General features: G+C 46.6%; 4 protein-coding genes and 1 non-coding gene across 9 annotated transcripts in view; 2 read left to right on the top strand and 3 right to left on the bottom strand.

The window, feature by feature from the left end:
- Nucleotides 1–356: 356 nt before the first annotated feature.
- On the bottom strand, nucleotides 357–4,222 carry MBOAT4 (membrane bound ghrelin O-acyltransferase MBOAT4). Its single transcript, XM_074904026.1, has 3 exons — nucleotides 2,878–4,222; nucleotides 2,112–2,327; nucleotides 357–1,336 (listed from the first exon to the last, which is right to left on the bottom strand). The coding sequence occupies exons 1-3, from the start codon at nucleotides 2,994–2,996 to the stop codon at nucleotides 388–390; spliced, it is 1,284 nt and encodes a 427-aa protein (XP_074760127.1). The 5' UTR covers nucleotides 2,997–4,222; the 3' UTR covers nucleotides 357–387.
- Nucleotides 4,223–7,833: 3,611 nt separating this feature from the next.
- On the bottom strand, nucleotides 7,834–8,804 carry LOC141959760 (ribonuclease CL2-like). Its single transcript, XM_074904027.1, has 2 exons — nucleotides 8,762–8,804; nucleotides 7,834–8,343 (listed from the first exon to the last, which is right to left on the bottom strand). Exon 2 carries the CDS (start codon nucleotides 8,335–8,337, stop codon nucleotides 7,906–7,908), a length of 432 nt encoding a protein of 143 aa, XP_074760128.1. The 5' UTR covers nucleotides 8,338–8,343; nucleotides 8,762–8,804; the 3' UTR covers nucleotides 7,834–7,905.
- A 2,967-nt stretch (nucleotides 8,805–11,771) lies between these two features.
- RPS3A (ribosomal protein S3A) lies at nucleotides 11,772–15,976 on the top strand. 3 transcript variants are annotated; one of them, XM_074904028.1, is made up of 6 exons: nucleotides 11,772–11,922; nucleotides 12,703–12,806; nucleotides 13,956–14,143; nucleotides 14,326–14,534; nucleotides 15,137–15,246; nucleotides 15,815–15,976. In XM_074904028.1, exons 1-6 carry the CDS (start codon nucleotides 11,861–11,863, stop codon nucleotides 15,934–15,936), a joined length of 795 nt encoding a protein of 264 aa, XP_074760129.1. In that variant the 5' UTR covers nucleotides 11,772–11,860; the 3' UTR covers nucleotides 15,937–15,976. The 3 variants fall into 3 exon arrangements, with proteins under 3 accessions (XP_074760129.1, XP_074760131.1, XP_074760132.1); XM_074904030.1 differs by having other exon boundaries at nucleotides 13,956–14,059; nucleotides 14,470–14,534; XM_074904031.1 differs by lacking the exons at nucleotides 14,326–14,534; nucleotides 15,137–15,246; nucleotides 15,815–15,976 and having other exon boundaries at nucleotides 13,933–14,115.
- LOC141960458 (small nucleolar RNA SNORD73) lies at nucleotides 15,496–15,566 on the top strand. Its single transcript, XR_012633627.1, has one exon. It is a non-coding gene; the product is annotated as a small nucleolar RNA SNORD73 (small nucleolar RNA).
- A 2,467-nt stretch (nucleotides 15,977–18,443) lies between the features above and the next one.
- SH3D19 (SH3 domain containing 19) overlaps nucleotides 18,444–26,586 on the bottom strand; it is a 91,445-nt gene continuing 83,302 nt past the window's right edge. For all 3 annotated transcript variants that reach the window (XM_074905618.1, XM_074905617.1, XM_074905615.1), the window contains 5 exons: nucleotides 25,173–25,360; nucleotides 24,872–24,924; nucleotides 24,172–24,358; nucleotides 23,183–23,280; nucleotides 18,444–21,849 (listed from right to left, as the gene is read on the bottom strand). In XM_074905618.1, coding sequence (XP_074761719.1) covers nucleotides 21,733–21,849; nucleotides 23,183–23,280; nucleotides 24,172–24,358; nucleotides 24,872–24,924; nucleotides 25,173–25,360 — 643 coding nt within the window. In that variant the 3' untranslated portion in view covers nucleotides 18,444–21,732. The remainder of the gene's footprint in view (nucleotides 21,850–23,182; nucleotides 23,281–24,171; nucleotides 24,359–24,871; nucleotides 24,925–25,172; nucleotides 25,361–26,586) is intronic.

A 26,586-nucleotide genomic window follows, 5' to 3' on the forward strand; every position in this document is an offset into this window, starting at 1 on the left:
AAGATGATTAGCGGGCTGGAGCACCTCCTGTATGAGGACAGGCTGAGAGAGTTGGCATTTCTCAGCCTGGAGAAGAGAAGGCTCCAGGGAGACCTTATAGCGGCCTTCCAGTACTTAAAGGGGGCCTGGAGGAAAGATGGGGAGGGACCCTTTATCAGGGAGTGTAGGGATAGGATATGGGGAAGTGGCTTTAAACTGAAAGAGGGTAGATTTAGATTAGATATAAGGAAGAAATTATTTATTGTAAGGATGCTGAGACACTGGCACAGGTTGCCCAGAGAAGCTGTGGCTGCCCCCTCCCTGGCAGTGTTCAAGGCCAGGTTGGACGGGGCTTTGAGCAACCTGGGCTAGTGGAAGGTGGCCTTGCCTGTGGCAGGGGGGTTGGAACTAGATGATCTTTAAGGTCCCTTCCAACCCAAACCATTTTATGATTCTATGATTCTTGGCAAGCAGCAGCAGCAGCAGTGCAAGGCTGTAGGAGAGGGGAAGGATGCTGCTGCAGGAAGTCCAGAGCAGGCAGAGCATGGAGAAGCTCTCAATCTCCACAGCCACCAGGATGTAGGCAACTATGAGCTGCGTGAAGACCCAGGTTGTGCCACGGTAGAGGAGCTTCACACCCTGGCAGGTGGCCCAGGCACTGAGGAAGGGATGGATGCGGTAGTCAGCCTCCACCATGACAGCCCAGCACAGGAAACCAAAGACTTGCCCAGGCTGGAGGCCGTGCCACCAGGCAGAGAAGGCAAAGGTGGCTAAGAGTGGCTGGACTGGGCAGCGCTGGAAGATGAGTCTCCTCAGCCAGCGGGACGTGCTCTTGTTCCAGGTCCGGGTGAAGACGGCCAGGCGGTGAGTGGTCTCCAGCGTCCACAGGTCGTGGATGGAAAGGTCTCCCTGGCCCACCTCTGGTGTGAAGCCCGCTGCCTCGAGGAGGGCCTCATCCAGCACCCAATGCACATAGTAGGCCAGTCTGAGGAGCAGGGCCTGCGCCCAGATGTGGGGCAGGCAGCCCAGGCCGGCGCAGCCCTGCCTGCTGGCCAGCCCACCTGCCAGCCCCGCACGCAGCCCCTGCAGGGCCACTGCACCGAGGCACCGCTGGCCGGCGGCCCTCAGCGGGTGGGGGAGAGCACCGCAGGACTCAATCTGGGCCTGAAACCTGCTGAAGGAGCACAGGGGACCTCCAAGGAGGGCTGGGAAAAAGAGCAGGTAGCTGTAGAGGGGCAGCGCGCGCTGCAAAAGCCCCTGGCCCAGCTGGAGCGGCACGAGCCCTTCATGGATGTCCAGGGCCAGAGATGTTGCCTTCTGGGTGAGCAGCATGATGGCAGAAAGGGCGATGGCTGGCCTGGAAGGAGAAGGCACCTGAGAGCTGCTGGAAGTCTTGTGCTAGAGCTTGTGCGGGGGTTGTCTCACGGGGTGACTTGGGTAGTTTAGGGGGGAAGTAGTTTAGTGTAAAATGCTAGCTTTAGGAGGTGGAGATAGAGGTTTAAGTCCACTTTTTCTGAGGTATTTGGTGAAACTCTTAAGAAGGGGGTAGTCTTCATTCTTTGGTTTACAAGACCAATTTTTTTTGTAAACTATTAGAGTGTCTTAGTAGTTGAGTATTTTATTTTCTAAAGTCCTAATGATGGGAAAGGGGATGAGGAGGGAGGTGAAGTAACAAGGGAGGCTAGTTGGCTGATAATGATGAATGGGTGTTCTACTGCGTGGCTGCCTACTCATGTTAGGATGAGGAGGTTAGCAATTAAGGTTCAGAACACAAGTTGGGAGAGGGGGCAGAATGTTATTGTATGTTGCTTGCATTTACAGAGGAGGGGGTTTCAGAGTAGGACTAATACAGAGGCAGCTAAGGCGAGTACTCCTCTAGTGCTGAAGGGAGCATTAGAGGCACAGGCACAAGGCTGCACACAGAGGATATGCTGTCCCACGTCCCCGGAGCACTGCCATGCCTGCAGAGTCACCACACACGGGGATGCAGCCGGAGCCAGAGGGGAGACCGACGGCTGTGGAACAGTGAGCCAGTGCAGCCCAAGGAGGGTCCTCCACCCTCACAAAACGACCAGTAGGGCCCCCAGCCCGCTGAGGAGAGGAGCGGGAAGGAGGCAGAGCGTGGGGGTTACCTGGCGTCCTGCGGATCCATCTCCTGGCTGCTCAGACCCAGGTGGCAGAGTGTTTGCCAGAACATCTGGAGGGCGAAGACCCAAGTGTGGGCATGGGCTGGGCTGACGGAGAGGAGGATGAGCACAGAACCAGCAACAGGGATGAGGAGCAACACGGCGTAGCTGCCCATGGCTATACCAGCAAGGAGACATCCTCCGACGAGGAGGAATATGTACCTAGAAGAGACCAAATGCCCTTTGGCTGCCTTTTGGGGAAAATGGGACTTGAAATTCCTGCCAGGGTGTTGATAGTGGGACTTATTCTGGGTCCTGCAGCCTCCACAATCCTCCTGTAGTCTGCTTCTTGTCCTCTCATGGGGCTGAGGGACCACCAGGGCCATTGTGACTGCAAGCAAGAATGGGGAGGAGACTGAGGCAGATATCGCTGGGCCTGCCTGGCCATCATCCTAGTCACACCAGAGACAGTCCCCATTCCCTGCCGTGCTCTTCTTGCCCACGTCCTCATCCAGGTACACCCCTAAACCCACCTCTCACAACACCAGAGTGTCTGGCCTGGCTGTTTTGTCCTTAATGACCTTGATCCTGCCCCACTGAAGAGAGGGGGGACCGAGAACAGCTCACATCCCAGCCATACAAACATCCCTACCCAAGTCAGCAGGAACTTACTACCATGTGTCCCGTTGTACCTCTGACCAGGAGAGCCCCCAGAAAGCATCCACAGGCATGACTTGCCCTTGGTGCAGCAGCAGGAGTGATGACCACGTACCGGGCAGTCAGAGAGAGGTGCCCCGAAGCACAGAGGTGGTGGAAGAGAGCAGCGAAGGGGAAAGCCACCAGCCGATACGGGGCTGCATGGAGAAGGACAAGCAGATCTGCCCAGCGCATTGAGCACCTTGCTGCTTCAACTGCCTCTGAGGCCTGGGGAAAGAACTGAGCCAAGAACTGCTCTGGCTCCTCTTTATATGTGGCAGGACCTCAAAAAAACAGAGCAGAGCCAAGGAAACAGAGGTATCTGCAGGAAGAGGAGCATGTTTTTTGCATTTGTCAGTGCTGACTCCTTCGAGCACCTCTGTCCCAAGGTTTGTGTGCAGGTGGAAAAAGTTGGGGTTGGTTATTTGCTCTGTCAGACGCCTGGGCCATTACCACATACTTTGAAGACAGCGAGAGTGAGCTGCCAAGATAAGAGCCTCTTTGAGCTGCCACATGTGCCATGCTGGGATGCACCTCAGAGCAAAATCCCCAGGTACTTCTAGAGCCTTGGTCCTTTCTCTTTGCTTCGTCTCAGCTCAGTCCCTCACAGAAAGCTGTGGATTTTTCCCAGAAGACTTGTTATGGGGTAGTGGTGGGGACTTCCCAGTATTTAAACCCCTGGTCACAGAAAGGAGAGGATGAGTTCTGCCGCTTCTCAGTGACGAGGGAGGGTGAACCCCTCAACCCCACCACCCAGACCAAGCTACAGGGTGTTCTCATTTACCAGAGATAAAGGAATAGCTCTATTCTGTCCCAACAATTTTTCTTCAAGTAAATAAAGATATGTAAAGTATAATCAGGTAAAAAATATGGGCTCACAGATATACTTGTGATGGTAGAAATGAGTCATTGCACTTAAACTGTTTAAACTGTGCATCCATTCAAAAATGTGCCCTATGAGAAAGTGAAAGGTTCTCTTTTGGGCCAGACTTGATAGGTGATTTGAAGAGTCATCTCAAGGGTGACATGAAGCCAGTTGCTGATGCTCTCACAATGCCTCCAGCAGTATTTCATGCTAAACAGATAAAAACTCCCGAGAAAATCAATCTACAGTTTTCAGCTCTTCTTCGTGAGATGCAGCTGAGAAAAAATAGACAAATTCAAATGGAAAGCTCATGGACTTTTTTAAAAACTCAGTTGATACCAGCTTTATTTTAGGCATATGAACAGTGTGAATGCAGAGAGGAATATCCTGGAATTTCCTTCTGGAAGAAAAAAAAAACATATTGGAGGGGTAAAAGTAAGGTTTTTCCCTTCCTTTGATGAATGCTTCAAAATATTTAGACTAGCCTGTTTTTCAATAAAAAGAGAAAAATTGTTGCCTAAAGTTACAGAAAGAACTGTGCTCATTAAAAAAAGTAAGTTTTATTTAAAAATATATATCAAGTCTGACTTTTATGAATGCTACTCTTCGCTGAGCTTTTCAAATTATCGTAATGTTGGAAAGCTTACTGCATTGTTTGGATGAGTTATTTGGTTATAAGAAGGCAGGGGACCAAAACCCCATGGAAAAAATTATTAGAGCAAATACTGCAGAGAAACCAGCTGTATTTTGCTGTATTTGTGCAGAGTATATTCTAAGAGCAAATGGTAGCACTGGAGAGAAGCTTTTTCCATGTCAATTTTGGCATGCATGGCATGCAACAAAAGCCTGGTTCCACAGGATTCATTCTGCCAAATCCATAGAGCCCAGTATTGACTTTGCTGAGTAAATATTTTTGAAGGCCTTTGCAAGTGCCCACTTAAGCAATTCTCTGCTATGGTTCTGCAAAAATGGTGTTGCTTTTCAAGAAGCAGCAATGAATTTCCACAGTAGCATTGGAAATGTTAACACACTGCTCATGCCTCTCATTTTATACCATCAGATGCTGGGTGATGGAAGTGTGATCTTAGAGCAAGCATGTGAGCCATAGTGAAGCATGTGAGACCATTATTTGCTTCATTTGCACTTACTAAATAAGCAACAGCCTGGTTTCTGGCTAAGGAATTAATTGTTTGGTAATACAGCAGGTGAGAAGAGCAGGCTGACCACTATCAGAGCAAACTCTGGGCATGAAATTTGAGCAGGTGTGACTCTCATACTAGCTTTGGGCTAGTATCCAGAAAGTTTATAGCTGCTTTCTTGGTGGAATACAGTGCTGTCTGGGGAACAGTTTTGGTTGCCTATTGTTATGCAGCCTATACTGATCTGCTGCAGGGCACACTGCAAAGTGAAAGCCATACATTGAAAGCAAAAAAGTTACTTTAAAGAAAAAGCACATAAATTGGAAGGGAAACCATTAAATCATGTTCAGGACGCCTGAAGTCTGTCTCAGACTTGCTCTGTGTCCTTAGGAAAGCTGCTTAACTCCCATCCACAAAAGCGAGATGATAGTTTCTGTCTTCCTGTGGTGTTATAAGGCAGAATCAACCACTAACCTTGGGACCATATGTCTGGGTGTGATAGGCAGGATGTGAAAGTACCTAAATGAGAAAGGAATTAAGAATCAAATGCAATGGTTTATTAAGGCACAAATGCAAAACTCCTTCCTTTATTTTCAGGCAATAGTCCCACCCTGGCTTTTTGCTAGTTGTTGCCATTTCAGATTTGCTGATCACTGCTTGTGGCAAAGGCCCTTTCATCTCCCTGGATAAAGGGCCATAACCCAGTAGTTTAAGGATAGTGTGGAAGTCTCTGATTGCAGCCACGATCCTGCTCATGAAGGTCTGAAGTTGTGCCTGGGGAAGGTTCTCATGTAATTTTTTATATCTTCTGTGCTTCTCAATGCCCAAATCAGTAATATAAGTGTAGAATGTTAACTGGCAATAAATTAAGTGAAATTTCTGCAAGTCACTTTTTCGCCTGCAATATGGCCTTGGAACTCTTTAACTCAGCCACATCAGCTGAACTTAGTGGTGGGTGAGGGGGCAGCCCTGTGCACTTCCCCTCTGCCAGCAGTGGCAAAAGAGGTGACTTATTTTCCAGGCAGAATCCTATTAGTAGCTCCTTTTTCTCTTTTGATGTTGAGACCAAGGCCAGATGGAGATGGATCCTCTGGTACCCCCAAAGGTTTGGGGACATTTAGAACAGGGACTGACATCACTGGAGACCATTCCCTGTGCTGGTTCCCCTCAACCTCACCACAGAGCTCCTGAGACAAGAGGTACTCAGCTCCAAGGACCATGCACAGTAGCCAGTGATGGGGAAAAAAGGCTGCATGCTCTTCCTTCCCCTTCCATCCCCTTTCACATGATATGCAAGGCCCACAGAGAACCAGTTCTTGTCTGGCACTTCCTTTTGGATGTGGCAGGAGCAGCTACAGCTTTTCTGATCCCTGGTATAAACCAGCAGCTTAACTGGTGCTTTGCCTCAGAGATAAAGTACCTGGGTATGATCTGCATTGCCACTGGCTGCTGGAAAGAGTGGATGTCCTAACACCCTCAGGATGATCCTGACTCCTTTGTGGCTGTTTTTTTTTTTCCCTTTAGCTTTCACAAAGAACAGACACTACCATATGCTGAAGAAGCAGAATTGCTTCTTCAGGGAAAACACAGCAGAGGGGTGAACCAAGAGCAAAATAGTGGGATGGGATGTGCTGGAGGGGTGGAGCTGTCCTTCAGGCAAAGGGGAGATGCCAGGAACAACCCAACATTTCCAGCACACTCAGGTAGCCCCAGCGTGCAGGGCATCCCAGAACTGTTGTTGCTGCCCTGGGACTGCTGCTCAGAGCTGTCTCCTCAAGGTGCTTTTTCAACAGCACAGCACCTGGATGTCAGCACTTGGAATCCTCAGGGCTCCCTGACCGATAGGACCAGAGAGAAGAGGACCCCCAGCCTGCTGGGCTGCCCTAGGCAGAGTGCTGCCAGCAAGTGGAGGGAGACGATCCTGCTCCTTCACTCAGCACTACTGAGACACACCTGGAATGCCGGATCCAGTGGTGGACTCCTCAGTACAAGAGAGACATGAACATAATGGAGAGAGTCCAGCAAAGGGATGCTGATGGTGAAGGGACTGGAAGAAACAGCTCTGATAAGAGGAAAGACTGAGAGACCTGGGACTGTTCAGCTTGGAGAAGAGAAGGCTCAGGCAGGGGAAGCTTATCAGTGTACTAATATGTACCGATGGGGAGGAATGAAGACAAGGGAGCCACATTCTTCTCAGTGCCCAGTGACAGGACAAGAGTTGATGAACACAAGCTGAAACACATGAAATCCCATCCAAACCCAAGAAAGTCCTTGTTTGTGTATGCGTGTGTGTGTGTGGTGTGTGTATGTACTTGTGTGTTTTGTCTTTGTGCTGTGTTGTGTGTGTTGTCAGTGTGATGTGTGGTTGTGTGTTGTGTGCACAGTGCATGTTTTGTGTGTTGTGTGTGCGTGTGTTGTGGTTTTGTGTGTGTTCAGTGTGTGTGGGGTGGTGGTTCAGGGCTGTGTGTGGTCCCAGCCAGTGCTTAGCTCCGTGGGGGAGCCAGGGGAGCCCAAGAGCAGCCTCAGCCCCAGAGACATCCCAGATGGGGTCAGAGGCATGTGGGAGAGGGGACTGTGGGGCACATGAGGGTTTATGGGGCAGGCACGGGGGAAGTTGGGGGTACCCAGGGGGTTATAAGGCACACAGGAGGTTGGGAGACACTGTGGGAGCTATGGGGCATCCAGGAAACCAATGTGACACCCAAAGGGTCAGGGTACTGGGGGAGAGAGTTGGGTACACATCCAGGGGAGCAGAGGGACCCCAGGGGGGTTATGGGGCACCCATGGGAGTTGTGGAGCACCCAGGAAAGGGGAGTCTATATGGAACAGGAGAGGTCAGAGGCACCCTAGGGCTTTATGGGATACCCAGGAAGCTGGGAAAACCCAAGGGTTTATGAGTCATATAGTGGGCCACCTTGGACAGGGCCGGGGACACCCAAGGGGGCTCAGGGGCACCCAGAGAGGGGTAGGATCGCAGAGTCCCCCCAGAAGCTGATGCCAGAGCCCAGGCCTGTGGCACTTCCTTTATTGCAGACCCTAACGGTGCCCCCAGCAAGAGAGAGAATCCATGTGCCCACCTACAGCCCCGCCATGTCAAGCCTCACTGGGTGGGTGCGTAGGTGCCAGCGAGGTGCACGGGCAGCCCGTTAAGGCAGGTGACACGCACATGGTGCTGGAGCTGCCGGGCCCGGTAGGCGCAAGGGGGCCGGGTGTCCCCCCCCCGCAGGCGGCAGGCTGTGAGGCTCATGGGTGTTGGGGTGCTGTGGACACCCTCCGCGTCAGGCGTCTGGGTGCAGACAGCCACCAGCTCCTCGGCCGGTGAGTGCACGAAGGTGTTGGAGGGCTTGCAGGGCCTCCCCGGGGCCGTCACCCGCCGGCGTGCCAGCATGGTCTCGCAGTAGCGGTGCGCCGCAAACACAGGTGTCCGGGGGTGGTCCACGTGCTGCCGCAGGAACTTCTCATAGCGGCTCTCGCCCACTGCCCCTGCCAGGGCTGCCAGCACCAGGGCCATGCATAGGGCCCAGCCCGCCATGGGCACCTGTGGAAAGTGGGGTCAAGGCCATCTGGACTTCTGGCCCCCGATTGGAAACCCCACCCTGGACACTTGATTCCTCTACAGATTTCCCCTCCCAGACACCTGGGTCCCTTACAAATCCCCTTTAAATGCATGGGGAGCCCCCGTGGACACTGGGGCCATCTGTGGATCCTACCTGGATGCCTGGGTCCCCTACAGAACACCCCATGGACACCTGGGTCCCCTACAGCTCTGCACACCCCAAAATCCTGGGTCCCCTATGGAACACCCCTCACCACCAGACCTCTGGGTCTCCTATAGATCTATCCCCTGCCCCAACACTTGGCTCCCCTACATATCCTCCCTCCCCCACTGGATGCTCGGGTTCCTCACAGTCCCCTCCCGTAGACACTCTGGTCCCCTACGCGTCCCTCACTCGCACCTGTGTGTGTGTGCCTCTGTTTCCCTTATGGCCTCAGCGTCTCCAGGATCCCTCCCACTCCTCCGAGCTTCTTTTATACTGTCCCCAGCTGGGCCCAATGGGCAAAGATCCAAGAGGAGGGGCAGGGCAAAGAGCAAGGTCCAGTGGATGCATGGAGGGAGGCAGGCATCCAGGAGGCCCCACTCCCCCCTGTGGCCCCCCCAAGGTCATTAGGCAGTCATTAACGAACCACGTGGCAGGCTGTGCACGTTCCCCCAGGTGGCCCCTGCCCATGTTGCCTTGGACCATGCGTTCTGGCCTGGGCCATGTGCCCCATGTGGGGCAGGACACCTGGGTCCCCTTGGGTGGCAGAACAATATACCTAGTTTGCTCGGGGGGGGGGGAAAGGATGTCAGCATCACCTCTGGGGCAGCTGACAGACACTCCTGCCCCTCTTGGATGGTGTGCTATGTCCACAGCAGCTCCTCATTGCTTCAGAAGCTCTGTGTCCCTTCCCCCTGTGCCCCTTGAAGGCAAGTTTGTACCCCTGGGAAGTTCTGGGATGCGTTTTGCCTCACCACTAGCTCATGTGCTCCCGACGGCTCTGCCGAGGCAGAGACAAGCAAAGAGCCAGGAGCCAGCCTAAGTCCATCAAAACCCCACCACTTTCCCTCAACCATCAGGGAGAACATGAGGGACCCCCAAGGAGAGTGTGTCCCCTTCAGAGGCAGAGGCACACAGTGCCCAGGAGAGGCTGTCACCGCCGGCTGCAAGTGGTCTCCATCTTCGTCTTCAAAGACATGATAGAGACTGTGATGGGAAGCAGCAAATGGAAGATGCAGAACAAAGTGTACAGGAGTTCTTAGCTGCCCTTTTTCCACATGAGCAACCAAGTTTGACCCCACCGGTGATTCAAGGAACACAATGACACCAGATGCTGACACTTCACGAGTGGGCCTCAGCACTAGGGCCATGGACTGCTGGGAGAAGTGTGTCACCATAAGATCTGATCTACTTGTCCCCAAGGAGAGCACAGAGCTGCCCCCCTGTCTGTTCCAGGGCCACTGTGTCCTTCAGCCTGGGGTAGGCTTGGTCCTGGGCACCACCTTCCCCCCAAAAGCTAGAAAAGGTCTAAGACCGGACATGATGAAGGTGAAGAGTGCCCTGCCCTGGCCTGTGGTGGCATCTCTACGGCTCTGTGGGCCTCTCAAGAAATCCTCCTCAAAGTTGCACAGCCCCCGCAGTGAGAACAGCTCGGGCACCTGGCCAAAACCTTGCAGACGTGGAAGATCAGCACAGCCCCCCTGCTGACTCTCCGAGGCTGACAAGACCCTGCTCCTGCTGGGCATGGAAGTAGGATGGGGGCTCTCATGACCACCCTCTGGACACACTCTGCCTTCTGCTGTCCTGGTGTGGGTGGGAAGGGGATGGTGTCCCCAGGAGCAGGAACAAGCCTCAACCGAAGCCTCCAAAGGAAAAGTCCCTGTCCAGATTTAACCTGTAAACCGTGGGCTACTGGCTGCACAGAACCTGCAGGAGGTGACAACTGCCTTTTGGGCTGTTGCTCTGTTTGAGCAGACCCAGAGCAGCAAACCCCATCCCAGGGTGCTCTGCCTGCTGGGGTCCCACAACTGCACAAGTTTGATAGCCAGTGTCATCCCTGGCTGCCTGCAGGACTGCTGCCCCATTCAGACATCTCCCATCTCGTCACTGAGTATCTATGTGTTCAACCAAGGGGCCGCAAGGCCGCACTGTGTGTGCTCCGGGGGCCAAGCTCCTTGCTTGGTGACCCAGGGGTGCACTGTAAGGCACACGGAGGAGGCTGGGATGACCCAGAAAGCTCTGAGGGTGACAGAGGGTTGTGCAGTGAGGTGAGGCTGAGAGAGGTACTGCAGGGCTTTCTGGATCTCAGCAAGAAAGGCCTGCCAACAAACAGCTTAAGAGGAGAAAAGCTTTAATATGGTAGAAGCAGAATACAGACAGTGAGAAAACCTTAATGTCTCAAGTAAATCTTACTGACGTCATGGGCCTGTGCCTGTCCAGGTTGACTGTGATGTGGCTCCCTAGCTGCTAAAAGTGCAGTGGTCTCAGTGGCCAGGATCAGCAGGTTTCACCCCTTGATCCACAGGCAGCTTGCTCTTCCCAAAGACAGCGTATGTTAGAGATCACAGTAATTACAGAGCGGCTTCTCCAGTCAGAAGGACAGGGGCAAGTGGAACCCGTGTGCCCTGTTCAGGGTCACTAATGCCTCAAATAAGCATCTTCCACAAGGCTCCTGATACACTGAGTGCACTGAGAGGTGCAGGGAGGGTCCTGGAGCACCCTGAAAGGCACACAGAGCCCACTGGGAGGCCTCAATAGGTACAGAGAGGCCCCAGGGTCACCCCAAAAGACACCAGGAGGGGCCTAGGACGCTGCGAAAGGCACAAAGGCCAAAAGTGAGGAGTGGAAAGCATGCCAAGGCCTCAGCACGGAGGCCTCAGGGTGTGCTGCAAGATCCCGTAAGTCCAAAGCCAAAAAGTCCTTGGGGAGGGGATGGGGTGGGGCCACAAAAGGCACGGAAAGGGAAAATGGTGCCAGATTCTGTCCTGTCCATGAGGGCCTGGCAGTAGCCACTGCCTGCCACCCTCCTGGTCAGCATAGACCCTGGCCCTGCCATCTCAGGGCAAACGCTGCCATTTTTCTTACCGTGCCCCCGCTCCCCCTCCCCGCCTAACACTCGCCCTCCGGTCTCTACTCTTCCTCTCCACGCCGGCTTTTCCCGCCTTTTGAAGGCACGGGAGGCCGGCCGGGGCAGGGCGGATGGCGCCGTGGGTGGGCTGAGCACAAGAAACACAAGGCCCTGATTCCTGGCACTTTAATATTTTAGGAGGTCTTCCCGCTTCTTCCTTCCCCCCTTACGGCCCGCCGTCCGGCGCAGCCGAGAGCCCGGCGGCAGAGCCGGGCAGGCGAGGGCACCCCCCCCCCCCCCCCCGCTGCGGCATAGTCCCCTCCGGCGCGGGGCGGCCCCGTTCTCGCGAGAGCACCGCCCCCGTCCCGCGCGGCGCTCGCGCGAGGCTCGCTCTCGTACAATCTCGCGCGCCCGGCGGCGTCCGGCCTTTCCGTGGGCAGGGCGGGACCATGGCGGTGGGCAAGAACAAGCGCCTCACCAAGGGCGGCAAGAAAGGCGCCAAGAAGAAAGTGTAAGGGCGGCCGGGAGAGGCCGGGACGGGGCGCCGGGATGCCGTGGCTGCGGGATGCCGTGGATGCGGGGCGGATGGCGGCGGGCAGCGCGCCGCTGCCGTCATGGCGGCGGCCGGGCGCGGGCCTCGCCTAGACGCGGCGCCAGCTGCGGGGCGGCGGGAGGAGCGGCCCGGGCCGCGCCGCGGGGAGAGCCCCGGGCGGGCGGCGGTGCCCGCTGCCGCTGCGAGTGCTCGGGTCCCGGCCGGGCCGGGCTGCCCGCGGCCCCGCCATGTGTCCGAGGCCCCGGGAGAGGCTGCGCGGCCCCGCGGAAGGGCCCGGCCCTGCCCGGCCCGGCTGAAGTCCTGCGCGCTGCAGGCGCGGGGGGTCCTCGAGGGGTGCTGGTGCAAGCCCAACATCGCACTTGCTTCGTTGTGCCTAGTGCGTTTTAGTTGCAGAGGTCGAGAAATGCAGCGGGGTCTTCGTGGGGACGTCAGTTAAAGCGCACTGCTTGCAATGCCGGAATGTAACTCTGTATGGTTTTTTGTCGTCTTAACTTTATGATGTTTGCGTAGTTGTTCCTCGTCTTTCAGAATTAAATTGAAATGGATGTCTGCCTCGCTGTGGTGGGTAGTGCTAACTGTCTCTATTCGTGTACTTGCCAACCACGTTAAACTTGAAAGCACAAAATGTTGACGTTTGCATTTCCATTTCGCAAAGCATACGGGGAGGAAGGTCTTATTTCAGCCTGGTTTAATCTGAGAAAACCAATTAAAAAAAAATCTTTTCTGCTTTAAATTAAGGGTTGATCCTTTCTCCAAAAAGGACTGGTATGATGTCAAAGCACCAGCAATGTTTAATATCCGAAACATCGGGAAGACACTTGTCACCAGGACTCAAGGAACTAGTGAGTAGTGGGATTTTACACAGCGGAGGGAGATTTATTTGTCCCATGTGCTAGCTCCAAATGAGATTCGATTAAAGAAGTGCTGACAAATAGGTTTTGCTCATAATATTATGAACCTGTAAGTTTAAAAAAAGAAGTGCCTGCGTCTAATTTCATTGCTTGTTTTGAGTGAGTTTTCTTAAGTTGACAGAGTTGTTTAAACAAATGAGCTTAGTTGGAAGGAAGTTGATACGGTGTGGTCCTTGTTTGTACAAGAGCACCGAATTGTGGGTATGATACAGAAGGATGTGCCTGAAGTTGTGGTAACCTGATGAGTTTGAGGAAAGTTGAGAATTAAAAAGTCATTCTGATTATCACAGAGGGAGATGTGGGGGCAGTGTTACAGGAGACCTTAGACTGTCATGTTAGAAGAGACTGAAATTGTAATCTTTTAGTTAAAGGGATCTCTGAGAGCTACAGCTGCTAATCTAATGGGAGCATATGTAGATGTATCACTGAATAGTAAAGGTTTTTTAGGTCATCTGGCAGAGCTTAGGAAATAAAAGCCTCTGTTAGGAATTCAGGGTGATCCAGATAGAGATAACCATATTTTTGGAAGGTTGGCTGTGTAAAATGGCTAAATAGTTGCATTATACTATTCTGATTGCACTTAAAGTTAAGAAGATGATTGTTATTTTGAACTGTATATGTGTGAAACAAGTAAAATAAGGGTCACTGTAAAGCACGTATGAGTCAGCCAGTGTAAAATGGTTAATTGTTAGAGGTGAGCTGTGAAAGACTGTACTTTGGTGTTGCTGTTTAATCTCTGCTAGCACATGGGGCTTTTTTTCATTATTTTTCATAATTTCCAAATACATTGTAACTTCTTCCACTTAAAAAAACCCAGTTACACATGCTGGAATCTGCATTTCACTGGTATTTATATTCAGCATCTGATACAACTATCTTAAAGATTCCTCACAAAGTTAACGAAAGGAGTATTGCATTCTATGAGTTGGTTTGATCTTGTTCAAGATACCTAAAAACTTGAGAGCTCTGAAGCTAGTGGCATCACCTACTATTAGAAAACATTAAATGGAAATTCGGTATCTGATTTGAGTAATACTTTTCTAATGTTAATAAAAAGTGTTATTTTGTTTCGTAATACAGAAATTGCCTCTGATGGACTGAAGGGTCGTGTATTTGAAGTGAGTCTGGCTGATCTGCAGAACGATGAGGTTGCCTTCCGTAAATTTAAACTGATAACTGAGGATGTTCAGGGCAAAAATTGTCTGACCAACTTCCATGGAATGGACCTCACCCGGGATAAAATGTGCTCCATGGTCAAAAAATGGCAGGTGTGTAAAGAACAAGGTCTGCGTTGTTGCTGGTGCCTTTAGGAAAGGAGATAACCACTGAACCACTGATGCCACATAAAGCTGCATTGGAAGTGGCATCAGCAGATATTGATGAGTGTTAGGTGTGTGGGTTTAAGAAGCCTGTCTGTCACGTTGATGATAAACGACTGTTTCTTTTTTAGACAATGATCGAAGCCCATGTAGATGTCAAAACTACCGATGGTTACCTACTGCGCCTCTTCTGTGTGGGTTTTACAAAGAAGCGTAATAACCAAATCCGCAAGACCTCGTATGCCCAGCATCAGCAGGTTCGACAGATTCGCAAGAAGATGATGGAAATCATGACCCGAGAGGTCCAAACCAACGACCTGAAAGAAGTTGTCAATAAGCTGTAAGCTCAGGCTGTGTGTTCTGTTTCCCTACAGTTTAAATAGTTTGTTGGTTAGTTGTTACTGAGTACTTAGGGAATGCTGGTGCTTCACGTACTGTTCAGCAGAGACCAGGCAAGGTGCCTCTCCTGTTGAAAAGCTAATGTGCCATTTTCTTCAAATATTCTCTTAGTCTCTGCATCGTATTTGACTTCCATCAACCATCGCATTTGCATAAATGTAAATTCAGGCTCTCCAGAGGTTTTCGATTTGCATTTTTGCAGACTCAAATTGTAATTCTGATCAGTTGGGGCTGTGAGTGTTCTGGACTCTTCTGATAGAAGGAAATTTTCCAAAGCGTGGTGCTTGCTTCCAAAAATTTAATTGCAGATTTGCTCTCAAAATGAGCACACTTGCACTGTATCCCTTCTAACAATGCAAGGAAAATGTCTTGGAATCTAAACATACTTGAAGAAAACTGTCAGAGAGTGAAGGTGGTATTGATGATGCAGACTTTTGTAGAATATTATGTGTTCTTAAGAACTCTTTTAAGCCTGCGTTGCTGGTGAAGAAGTAGGCACAATTTTGTAGCGTTCTGGTACTGATGTGCTTTCTGATTTCTCAGGATCCCAGATAGCATTGGCAAAGACATAGAGAAGGCCTGTCAGTCCATTTACCCTCTTCATGATGTCTATGTCCGCAAGGTTAAGATGCTGAAGAAGCCCAAATTTGAATGTAAGTCAATTCCTGCAGATTTTTAGTGTTCTTAGAGGAGGATGTGGGATGCCATTAGTTTAAAATGTATTTGCTTTTGATAAAGATGTTAAAGCAACATTATAAGCTTTAAGTAGCTGTAGTAGTAAAAAGGCTTGTCCTTCTAGTCCAACACGTGGCTCGAAAGGCGAGCAGCAATCATCCACTTTGGAGATTTTTTTGAATTCATGCTTGAAACTGCTGCTGACTGTTCAAAGGCTTTGGCTTGGGAATGAATGATGACAAAATGTTTCGGTCCCAGATGACATGGAATGATTCTACTTTTCCCCCTTTCTGACATTCCCATATAATGCATTATTAGGTTGTGAACAAGGCTTCGTTTGCAATTTCATTGTGTAGCACTTACTTCACTGCTTGGTTTTGTCAGTAATTGTAGCAGCATCTCCTTGCATGAGCTTTCTGGAATGGGCTTGATCATACCTACATTAAATGTTCTGGCGGTTTAATTTGTATATGATGAGCAATTCATTAATTTAAAACCGTTTAAATAGGTGCATCTCTCACTATTTATAATATTCCTTCTTTTTAGTGGGCAAGCTGATGGAACTGCATGGTGAAGGTGGTGGTGCTGGAAAACCTTCTGGAGATGAGGCAGGCACTAAAGTAGAGCGAGCTGATGGATATGAGCCGCCCGTGCAAGAATCTGTCTGAAACTAAAATTGATCAAAAATAAAAGTTTTAATATAGAGAACTGATGTTTGGTTGCCTACATTGCTACTAGACAGTATTGGTACTTGGTATGTGGATGGGCTTTTAAAAAGGTAAAAACCCGTTGCCTTAGTTTTAAAAAAAAACCAACAAACAAACAACTTGTTTTGGAGATCTGGCTTTTGTGATTGGTGTTGCGTGATGGGTGGAAGAAGGTGGGTTGTCCTTTTTGAAAGGTGGAGAGTACAGTACCAAGGATTCTCTGTTGGGTTTTTCCCAGAAATTTTGGCCCTCACAAAAGCAATCTTGTGGATGTGCGCAGAGGTTGTAATGGTGAGAGGTGCTTCAAAGAGGAGCACTGTACAGGGTATGGGCTGCCACATAGGGGAACTTGACTGCTTCAGAGTTGCTTATTGCAGGGAAGTCTGGGATTTATCCAGGCTACTTACTGGAGAATTACTTAAGTGTATGTTTAAGCTTCTTGGTAGTAATTTGATACGACCTCTCAGGATAGATTGGTCTCTGATAGTCAAAAGATCTTTAAGTTGTAATTTTGATTATGGAAGCAGTGTTGGTTTTGAGCAGTGTAGAAATAAGCTGAAAAGTAGGTTTGTATGTATTTTAGCCTCCATCAGAACCGAGGGATAACTGTAATCACAGTTGAAAAACCTGTGGAACTTCAGGGGAAAAAGTTCTACTGTAAAGAGGCAATGGTCTCTGTTCTGAAAATAAAGCACTCACGTGATTTGTGGAGGAATTTTGAGTGCTTTTTCCATTCTCTGATGATAGCATTTTTGCTTGTTGCTCAGTTTTTGCCAGTTTAGAAGTTGAAGGGTGTATTTTTCTGGCTAAAACATGTTTTTGCACTGTCAGCCTGTTTTGTTTGGAATTGGGCAACAAAGCTAAACTTCGTGCTATTAAATTGTTGGTAAACTTGTTCTTTAAAACCTGAGAACAGAATGATACAGATTTGGGGAGGTCACAGAGATAGTGGTAGCTTTGGCAGTCAACTGTAAAATGGGCAAGAAAGGAGAAAAGCAATTAGATGTTACTGTTAAAAAGTTACTAGGCGAAGAATAGAGGGACTCCACTACCCACGAGGGCTGTACTGGTGTCAGGGATTTTTGCCTTTTCCTAGTTGCTGATTCTGGTTTGGAGCAAATAATATGCAAAATGAGAAGAATGTTTTCCAATTTCAGACTGCAAGTGATGTGACTTCATGTTGTGATTCCAAGTTAGTTTAACTAAGTTAGTATGGGGGATGATACTTAGAATAGCCAGTGATTTAATAGTCAGGTAACCATCTTTATTGGATTGTAAATACTGGCCTGCTTTTTCTGCTTTTTTCAGTTTGTGTGGTGGAAGGGTAGTGAGTGCTCAAAACTTTCATGATGCTGAAACAGAAGAAAGGAGTAGTGTTGCTTTTCATCTGTTTTGCTCTCCATCTGCACTGTTGAGTCATTCTCCAGGAGTCCCAGACTGTCATATTTTTGAAGCCATGAATTGCAATAAATGCCCCTTCTCTAACAAAAATGAGAACTTTTCACTGGACTTAGAAAAAACATGATTTAGGGTAAGTGTGGGGAGATTGAAAATCCTTGAACTTAACTACAGCATGTTTTAATGCAGGTGTGTACATATATACGTGCATATATTCAAGCCCTGCTGCATTACAGTACGATCTGTCAGAACTTTCTAGTAATGGACAGGTGTTGGCTGTATTTTCTCCACTTAGTGATAGTTCCATCAAATGCATTGTAAGGGACTGCAACTGGCCAGTGTTCTTTGTAGACAAGGAGAGTTAGAAATCCTAAGGTGGTGTTTTCTGCTCATTTCTGAAACATGTCTGTTACCCTGTTACTTTTTCCTTCGGCTTTAAGTCTGAGGTGTATATGTTTCAAAAAGACCAGTCCAAGAGGATTGGGAAAGAACAAGAACTTTTTTCAGGTTTTAGAATTTAATTTTTGGATCTGTAGACTGCTGGCATTACCATGTAGGGGCTCTGGGTAAACGTACGCTTCATAAAACTACTTCAGATGGGAAAGTAAACAGGAAGGAAAACTTTGTGCCTCCTCCGTATTCTCTGTACAAATATCAGCTGAAAAATGATGGTGTATGAATAGTGCACACCGAAATGGATGTGTAGAATTGCTCGTCAGCTCAGGTTCAGCCCATGGCTTGGTCACAAGTAATCTTGCCACAGCCAGAGGAGAGCATCCCCATCTTGAGCGACACCCTGTGATAATGGCTGGCTGCAGCAGGTGGCAAGTGCAAAATGTACCCGAGTCCGAAGGCTTGAATAAGCCATGTTAGAGCCATAAGGATTCTGGGGGGTTTGGACTACTTGTAAAGGGATGTGGTATTACTGTAGTAGCTGTTTGGGGGTGGGGCTGCGTTTCTTGCTGTTGTGTTAAATATATTGGCAGAATGAGATGCATAAAATCGCTGTGTGAAGTGGAAAGCTCAGGTCTCCATGGCATAAAGGCAATGAAAATGCCATCATGTTTTAATTATAAAAATTTTATTGGTTAAATACATTCTTAATTTACAGAGGTACCATATCAAACTTACTGGACTTAACAAGATTTATTTAGGACACTTAAATGTACACAGAACAAAGATGTCTTCCTGAAGGTATTTCCAGGGGGTGGGTCAAACAGGAAATGGTTTGAGAAATGAGGCTTTTACTATCATACTAATGTATGAGAGTCTGGCTGAATTTCAAGGTTACAGCTGAAAGTTGCTACTATATTGCAGTTAGGATTTGCGCTCGGTCTCATTCTCATTTTTTTGTAGATTATGTACTGTACACCATAGGAATTTTAATTTACAATCTGTATGCAGTTTCATGGTGATATTAGGCATCAAGTCTTAAGAAAATCCCTTCCTGTAAAAGCTAAGTGTCTTAACTTGTTTCAGTTTTAATTAATACGCTCTTACCTGCCTGCAGTAATGCAAGCAGCCTTTAGATGGCACTCCTTGCTCGGAAGATAAGGCTTTGCTGCCCTTCCTGCCCTGCATAATAGGGAGATGATTAAAATAAAGGAGAGTGGTCTTATCTACCGACAGGCACTGACTAAACATTCAGTGGAAGTTATAAAAACAACTGGTCAATACACAGCTGTAAAAACAGGGAAGAGGAAATTGAAAATATAAAAATTTAGTTCTACTTCTGAGACTTGTATCAAAATATTAGAAAACTACCAGACAAACAGTAAGTAAACATCATACACTTAAGCCTCATCTACCATGACAATGACGTGGTCTGTCTTTGGAGGACCTGGGTATTATGTGTGTTGGTGTGGGCTTTGCTTGGTTCTGCTGTTCTCCCCCTGCTGTGTTCCCTGCAGGTTCAGGAATCATGCTGGCACAGGTCATGGTGGAAGAAGCCTCTTAAAAGGGTGATCCACTGAAAGTTTATGGTTGAAAAGTCTTGAGTGACTTGCAGGAGTCAGGAAAGCCATCTATCTATGTGCTTCCTTGGATTTCTGTAGCAGGAGATGGATGTTTTATTGGAATAAACAACATGAACCTTTGAAATCTCCTGGCAGGAGAGTGTGGAGACTGGGAAGGGTTGTCCTCAAAGGTGGACTTATTAAGTGATTCCACAGGAGTTCTGGATAAGCTTGCCTGGGGATGGTAAAACTGAATAATGCCTCTATAAATTGTCATGTTTCCATCTTTCTAGAATAGCACACACTTCATAATTGTATTTGTAAGGTTAATCCCCTTAATGAAAGTAGAAATCCCAGTTCTCAGCTCATTAAAAAACCTTGTGTGATCTTCATCCCTCAGTTGTGTGAATGGTACTGGTGCAGTTTAAATACACAACACTTCATGAAGCTTCTAGAGGAAAAAGATCGGAGGGCTAACGTCTGTGTCTGTCTGCAAGTACTTGTGGCATTACTGACTGCAAAGCGAAATGGGGCTGGGGGCCTCATGTCTGTGCAGCATGTTTCTTGGGCTCGCTTCAGGGGAGCCCCAGTCTGCTACCAAGATGGGACGTCTGTTCCCTGCTGCGGGGGAGTCCTGTCCAGTTTTAGCTGTGAGCTTGTTCCTGCCTGCTGTGAGACAGTAACCAAAGTGCAGTGCCTGGGGATGGGAGAGCTACCCTCACCAGCTTGCTTAGACACCAATTTAGATGCATGCCAACCTTTTGTAGCAGTAGGTAGTTGTTGCTTCAATACTTGGACCTTGTATTGATAAAGTTGTAAGCAGGCATGTGACTTAAGTCAAAGCTGTCTCAAGGACAATCAAGACTCTAGTTTTTGGTCTCCATCCACCACTCAACTGTTGGCCCTTTTGCAACCTGAACTGGTAAGGGTGTCTTGATACCTAGTGACCTGCATCTCTGAAGTAATGACATACTAACAGCTCACTGGTTCTTTTATGTTACACAATACAAAAGTGATGGAATACTGGAATACTGTCAGCAATGAAAGAGCCAACCGCAGCATATTTTTTTTCTATTCCAGTCTGATGAAGTTAGCAGTTAATCAAGATGCATTTAACTATTTTGTCAGAAGCCAAATGTTGCAGAAAGCTATTTACTACCAGAAGTTCCTATAATGTGAAGCTACCTCAGTCATGTCTTAAGCTTGCTGTTCAAGTCACACTGCTGCTTTTTACTAAATGCCTTAGTTCAAGAAGCTCTAAGAAACCTCTTGCCAGGCATGTTTTCCTTAAGGCCCTGACAGACCATTTATAATTATGCTCAGTATAGTTGGTATGTGGTAACAAACTGCAAACTAATCCCGTGTCTGTTGAAAGCTAAAACCAAGGCTGTATAATATCCTTCATGTTAAGGACAGGAATAGTGTTACTGAAGTATGTTCCAGTGCTTGAGTGGCAAATGAAATGCAGACTGAGTGAAGACTGGCTTTCCACTTACAAGAAGGGGGTGGAGGGGCAAATAACTGGAATAGTGCAGCTACTACAGGGAGGGGATCTGAGAGAGCTCAGTAAACACTGTCTGTCACAGCTAACTTCAGCTGAGAAAGAAGGGTATGACAGTGCTCAAAGAGCAGGGGAGTAAAAAAATCCTGCATCTGGAAAGGATTTCCGGAGAAGGGAGAAAGGTCTAAGATGATTCATACCAATTTGAACATTACTTGTTAAGAGGCAAAATACTTAATAAACAAACAAACAAAAAAGTGTTACTTTTGTGATCTTCCTGTATGAGCAGCTTGGGCTAAGAATAGAAGAGTACTACACAAGGATTTGCTTCTGAGTTTTCCCTCTTACCAGTATTAGATTTGATATTTTTCTACTATGAAATACCAGTTACCTTCCTTATGCTCCAAGTCATAAAACAAGTGGATTCTACTGCTAATGGGGAAGTCAAGCAGTAACGAAACCTGAATATCAAACTTGATCTACATACTGAGTGCTGCAATTATACCTTAAAAACAATTTTTAAAACTTGGATTTTTAAAAGGTCTTTTTAAGAAGCCCAAAGAAGCTTACTTTATGCAGACTTTGTGCATGATAAATGTAATACCAGATAGTAAACATATTACAATGCTATTTAAGTTAAAATGGTGTTGCACCACTGTATTTTCCTAGTTGGAAACTGCTAAAATCCTGCTTGTATTTGCTCTCAGAGCATTCATGAAGCATGACTACATACACTGTCACAAAAGACTAAAATTTTCTTATTTGACTTCAAGATACTAGAATGACTGTCTAGAAAAAGTAGTGCAAAACATTGATAGTCAAAACACATTGATGTCTCTGCTGTGCCTTTAGGATAGAAAACATTCTCTCCGACTTGTAGGGAGTACAAAGAGAGGCAACGCTTCATGGTGTTTTTAAAATCTGAACGAAGTTCTTGGGAAATATCCCAGACTTTCCTTGTATTTCTCCACTCATCCAGTCCTTGTCTACAGGTTCCACCTCTGTTATTGTATCACCTGCCTGTAAGAGAAGGAGTAATGTGAGCCAGTACAGTTTACTGTGCAATGTTAATGCATGCATAGCTTATGTTATTTAGAAGCAATTAATATCAATCAAATAGACATAGGATGTGGCCAGTCTCTTCTGCTGGGTTAGATCTCTTTGAGATTGTTTGCCAAAACCAGGTGAAGGTTCTCTTAGGGTAAATAACTTGTCTGCTGAAAAACCACTGCCTTTCGGAAGGAAAAAATAGCACTGCTGGGTAACTTCTTGCATTGCTTAAGCTCTCCAGGTAGGTAGGTATGTTAGAGAGCTGCATCACAGGCCCCTGCCCTTATTTGTGGGTTTTTTTCCCTGCTCTGTTATGAAGGTTTCTTTTCTTAGAACACTTCAAAGCTTGCTTTTCCCAATTTAGTCCCAGTATTTTCCAACATTTAAACTTTCCTTTTTCCTTTGGAAAACTTTCCTTTCCCCAAAAGGAAAGCAATTGTCTTAAGTAGCTCAGAGTGGCTGTTTAAAACAAATTGCAGCTCCTGTGTTTGATTCCTGTTTTCATTGTCCCATGCCACTCCCTTCATCTGAAGTACTGTCATGGCCCTGGTCTTTCTTCCTGTAACTCCATTCCCCTTTTCTGCTTTAAAGAATCATCTATCCTTTTAGCATTGCAGGCTGCTGATGCTGAAATTAATTATTTTGCTAATTTGAGAAAAGAAAATAGTGTGTTCCCACTGATAAACACAACTGTGGGCCTGCTGTAAAAGTCTGCTCTTTCTCAGAAATTTGCTTTTGAGGACACACTTAACTAAATCATGACTTTGAATCTACAAGGGCATGCTGTTTCTTGTTCATGTTTCTTAATATTATCTGGACATCCAGCAAGTATTTAATTTCTCCCCTTACCCCCATGGCAACTCTGTCTTGTGCTTCCAAACTTTTAGATTTTGCTGTATCTAGGTGTCAGAGTCACAGTTGCTGTAGCACCAGCACTCTTACTGTTATCCTTCTCATTGCTCTTTTGAGCTAAAAAAGAGAGGCTCCCTTAACCATATCAACTGCAAAATGAGGTTGGTATGTCTTGTCATGTTTACCAGATTAGAGAAATCAAAGAAATTCTGCAATCCTGGCTTCTTTTAAATGTCTTCAGTGAAGATTCTGCTAACATGAAACTGAAGTGGTAAGGGCAAAAAATTGAGATGCCACTTACCAAAAATATGTTCATATCTATGCCTATTTTATGTGCTTCATTCTTTCACATTGTGGCTACAAGCCTATTTTCATGGTGGATAAATCATATTTTTAACATTCTTCAGGAGCATAAGACCTTTTGGAAAATTGGGCTAAGAGAGGTACTTACTTTGAAGGAAAGCTCATCTTCATTTTCTCCATGAAAATCATAAAGAGCTTTGGCTTTTCCTTTTTTCCCTCCTACAGAGTGTGACAGCTCTGCTCTGGCTGCAGAATGTGGACAAGACAAGTTATATGGACTGGAGTGGAATAAATCTCTTTCAGGAGGAGTTTCCTGTGCTTTCCATGTTTTCTCCCCACTAGTGTGCTACAGGGTGTCCAGATGTTGATGTTATTACTACTGCTACTTAGCAACTTCACTGTCCTACTGGAATAAAAGTCTCTATTGACACTGTACTAACACATTCTCATGGTTCTGCTGCTGACTAAATTTAAAGTTAACTTACTTGAACTTTCCAATGGTAATGTCTAATAAAAGCTGTCTTTTCCTCCTCGTACTTGGACATGAAGTGGCACTCAGTGTGTGCTATTTGCCAGTTAAGTGGAGTTTATTTCCTGTCAACTTTCACTCAGGGATTTACTTGCAAAAACTATGGGGGGAAAAATATTGTGATTTTTCTGTGAAGGTTTTGACTGCATTGCTTTGGCAACCAAACTGAAGCTTGAGGAGAGCAAGCAGTATTTGTTCCTTGCTTCAGCAAGGTGATTACCATAGTTCTGTGCCAAGGCACAGCAGCTGTAGTTAGAATTCTACCAGCTCTTAGATTGTGCTGCAGTGTTTCTCTTCAGCTGAGGGAGAACCTAACTCCTCGCATCTTTTGTACCCCTGACTTCCTACTATGGGCAGCTCAATGGTCCTGTTTTTGCCTGTGCCCAAACCACACTTTAAACTATCTCATAATCTGTATCGCCTCCCAGATTACTTACTGACTAGGGCATTACTTTGCCGTTATTAGAGAGGGTGGTTTAACACTTGATTTAGGATATATTAGGTACTGGGGTGGTGTGTGCAATGGAATAGTTGGGTTCTCCCAGAACTCAGTCATGATTGTCACAACCCAAGGAATAATGAATTGCCACCTAGTAGGAGCACTGTACCTGAGCAGGTCTGAACAAAAATTGCTGGGAAAATCCCTTCCTTCTCATTCAGTCTTCCTCTATACCACTCCAAATCTACTTGTTCCAGTATTTGGATGTAGTCTCCCTTTTTAAAGGATAAATCGTCTTTGGTTTCTGCTGTAAAATCATGAAGTGCTTCACACCACTCTACTGAGCGTCTGTTGTTCTAGTCAAGTGAACAGAAGAAATGCATTAATTTTAGAAGCATTAATGGAGCCCATACACTGATGGATACTGGTGAAAACAGCTGCACAGAACACAGGTGTCCTGACTTTCTTTCATACAATAGTGTCACTGCAGATGTAGACTAGAATGGTATTTCAGCAATTAGCACAGAATTTCATCTAGGGTCAGACACATTCCTTTTTAACACTGGTGGCAGGGGAACAGTATTAATACATTCAAAATTAGACCACTAGAGCAATGTTTAAAATAGAGCTAATGAGAATTTGCTTAAGCATAAAGGATAAAAATTTACTTAATTTGCTAGAAGCTATAAATTTAAGCAGTTTAGGCCAACTATTAGAATTCAAGGTGTGACCATGCAGCATTGTGTGCTGTGGGAATTGCGTCACATTCAGGTTTAAAGTTGTGCAGCTAATCTGACAGAATAGAAAGTCTATGTCAATCTATGAAATCACTACATAAATTCTGGCCCTCACCTATAAAATTTTATTACCTGAGGAGCAAAAGAAGAAACTTCCACCTTGTTCTTCAGTGCTGCTCCTGTACCTACATAAGTAAAGCACAACTTAGCAATGACTACTCAAAATGTTACTAATGAGAGAGATTTTAGATACTCAGTGATTGTTAAGAATAGCTTCTTAAGAAGTCCTACTATTCATTTTGATTTTTTTTGTCTTCTCTCCCTTTCTACCTTCTTCCCACATTCACTATCTTTCTGGACTTTTCTCCTACATGCTGCCTATATGCATGCAGTACAAAACCATGTTCTTAAAGATTGTTGCAAACATTCATACCTGTTCCAGGCAGATCTTCTATTACTTCCACAAAGTTCAGGGGGAAAATTCCAGATGTGCCTCTGAGCTCCCCTCTGGCCCACTCTTCATTTACATATTCTTTAAGGATAATAGTTTCACCTTCTGAAAAACTGAGCTCATCTTTCTGATCTCCAATATATTCAAATCGTGCTACACACCTTGGGCCTCTGCACACACAGAAAAGACACTTACTTTATTATTACTGTCCACTTACAAATAAAGCAGCATTGTGCATATGCATTGATATCTTTTATAAAAATTATGAAAGAATGCACTGAAGATAGAACAGGTGGAAAATTTGGGCTAGCCCTGGTTCTCGTTTCTGCTTTCTGAGGAGGATGTGTATGGAGTCTGGAGGAGCTGCATGCAACTTCTGCATCCCAACTCCTGGCTGCTACAATATTTTGCATAAGACCTTAACTTCTCTTTCAAACAACAACAACAAAATTACTTTTTTTCTGAGCTACCTGTCCCATTATTTTTGCTTATATGCAAGTAAGTTTCCTGATACACTTCTGTTAAGGAGTTTGATGTTCTTTAGAGGTAGCATCCAATTTAGATGCAATCAAACATGGGTGCGGGATAGGTGTGAAGTATTTGTCCCAAATCCATGGAGTTTCATAGGGGGAAGCTACTTATTGTCTACTTTGACAAACTTTATTCTGGAAAATCCATCCCAGGCATGGGGAAATAACTTACAAAGAAGCATCAATGCAGCTGATTAATTTTGCGTGATATAATACTAAAAAAACAAATTAATTTTATCCTCACTTAAATAGATTTAATAATTTAATAAACTAAGACAAAAAATTTAAGAAATTACTCCTAAGAAAATTTTTGATGTATCAGAAAAACCATGCTGAAAAAAAGTGGTAACAGGCTTTAATTCATTCTATAGCATCAAAGCATACCACCAATGTAAGAAGCTTGATTCCCACCCCTGTCCCCTACTCATACCTTTGCAAAAGCTTCAGGACAGAGCTAGCACTTTCTGTTTCTTTCTCAGTTGCAGAAACAGCTTTTAAAAATAGTTTGGTTTAAGACAAGCCAAGCTTGACCTGAAGAACAAACTGAATGATCCCATTGATACTAGTGGCTCCTGCTGCTCCCTGCATTTGCTTTAATTGCTGCAGTGAGTGATTACAAAATCCAATAAATCATTGAGTAAAAATAGCATGAAAAGTTGTTCCTTGCCCACAAATCTTAGTACAAGTTGTCTGCAAATCAGAAATGAAAGTGCTCAAAGTACATTTGATAATTTCATCTGGGGAGCTTTAGATTTACCTGTACAGTTATACACTTTAAGGTTAGATAGATTTCTCTACTTAAAGTACAACTATATTCTGTCACATTTTATCTTGTTCTTTCAAATGAATAGGAGCCCTACCGTGTT

This window comes from Athene noctua, chromosome 4 (assembly GCF_965140245.1).
Source record: "Athene noctua chromosome 4, bAthNoc1.hap1.1, whole genome shotgun sequence".
NCBI lineage: Eukaryota > Metazoa > Chordata > Aves > Strigiformes > Strigidae > Athene > Athene noctua.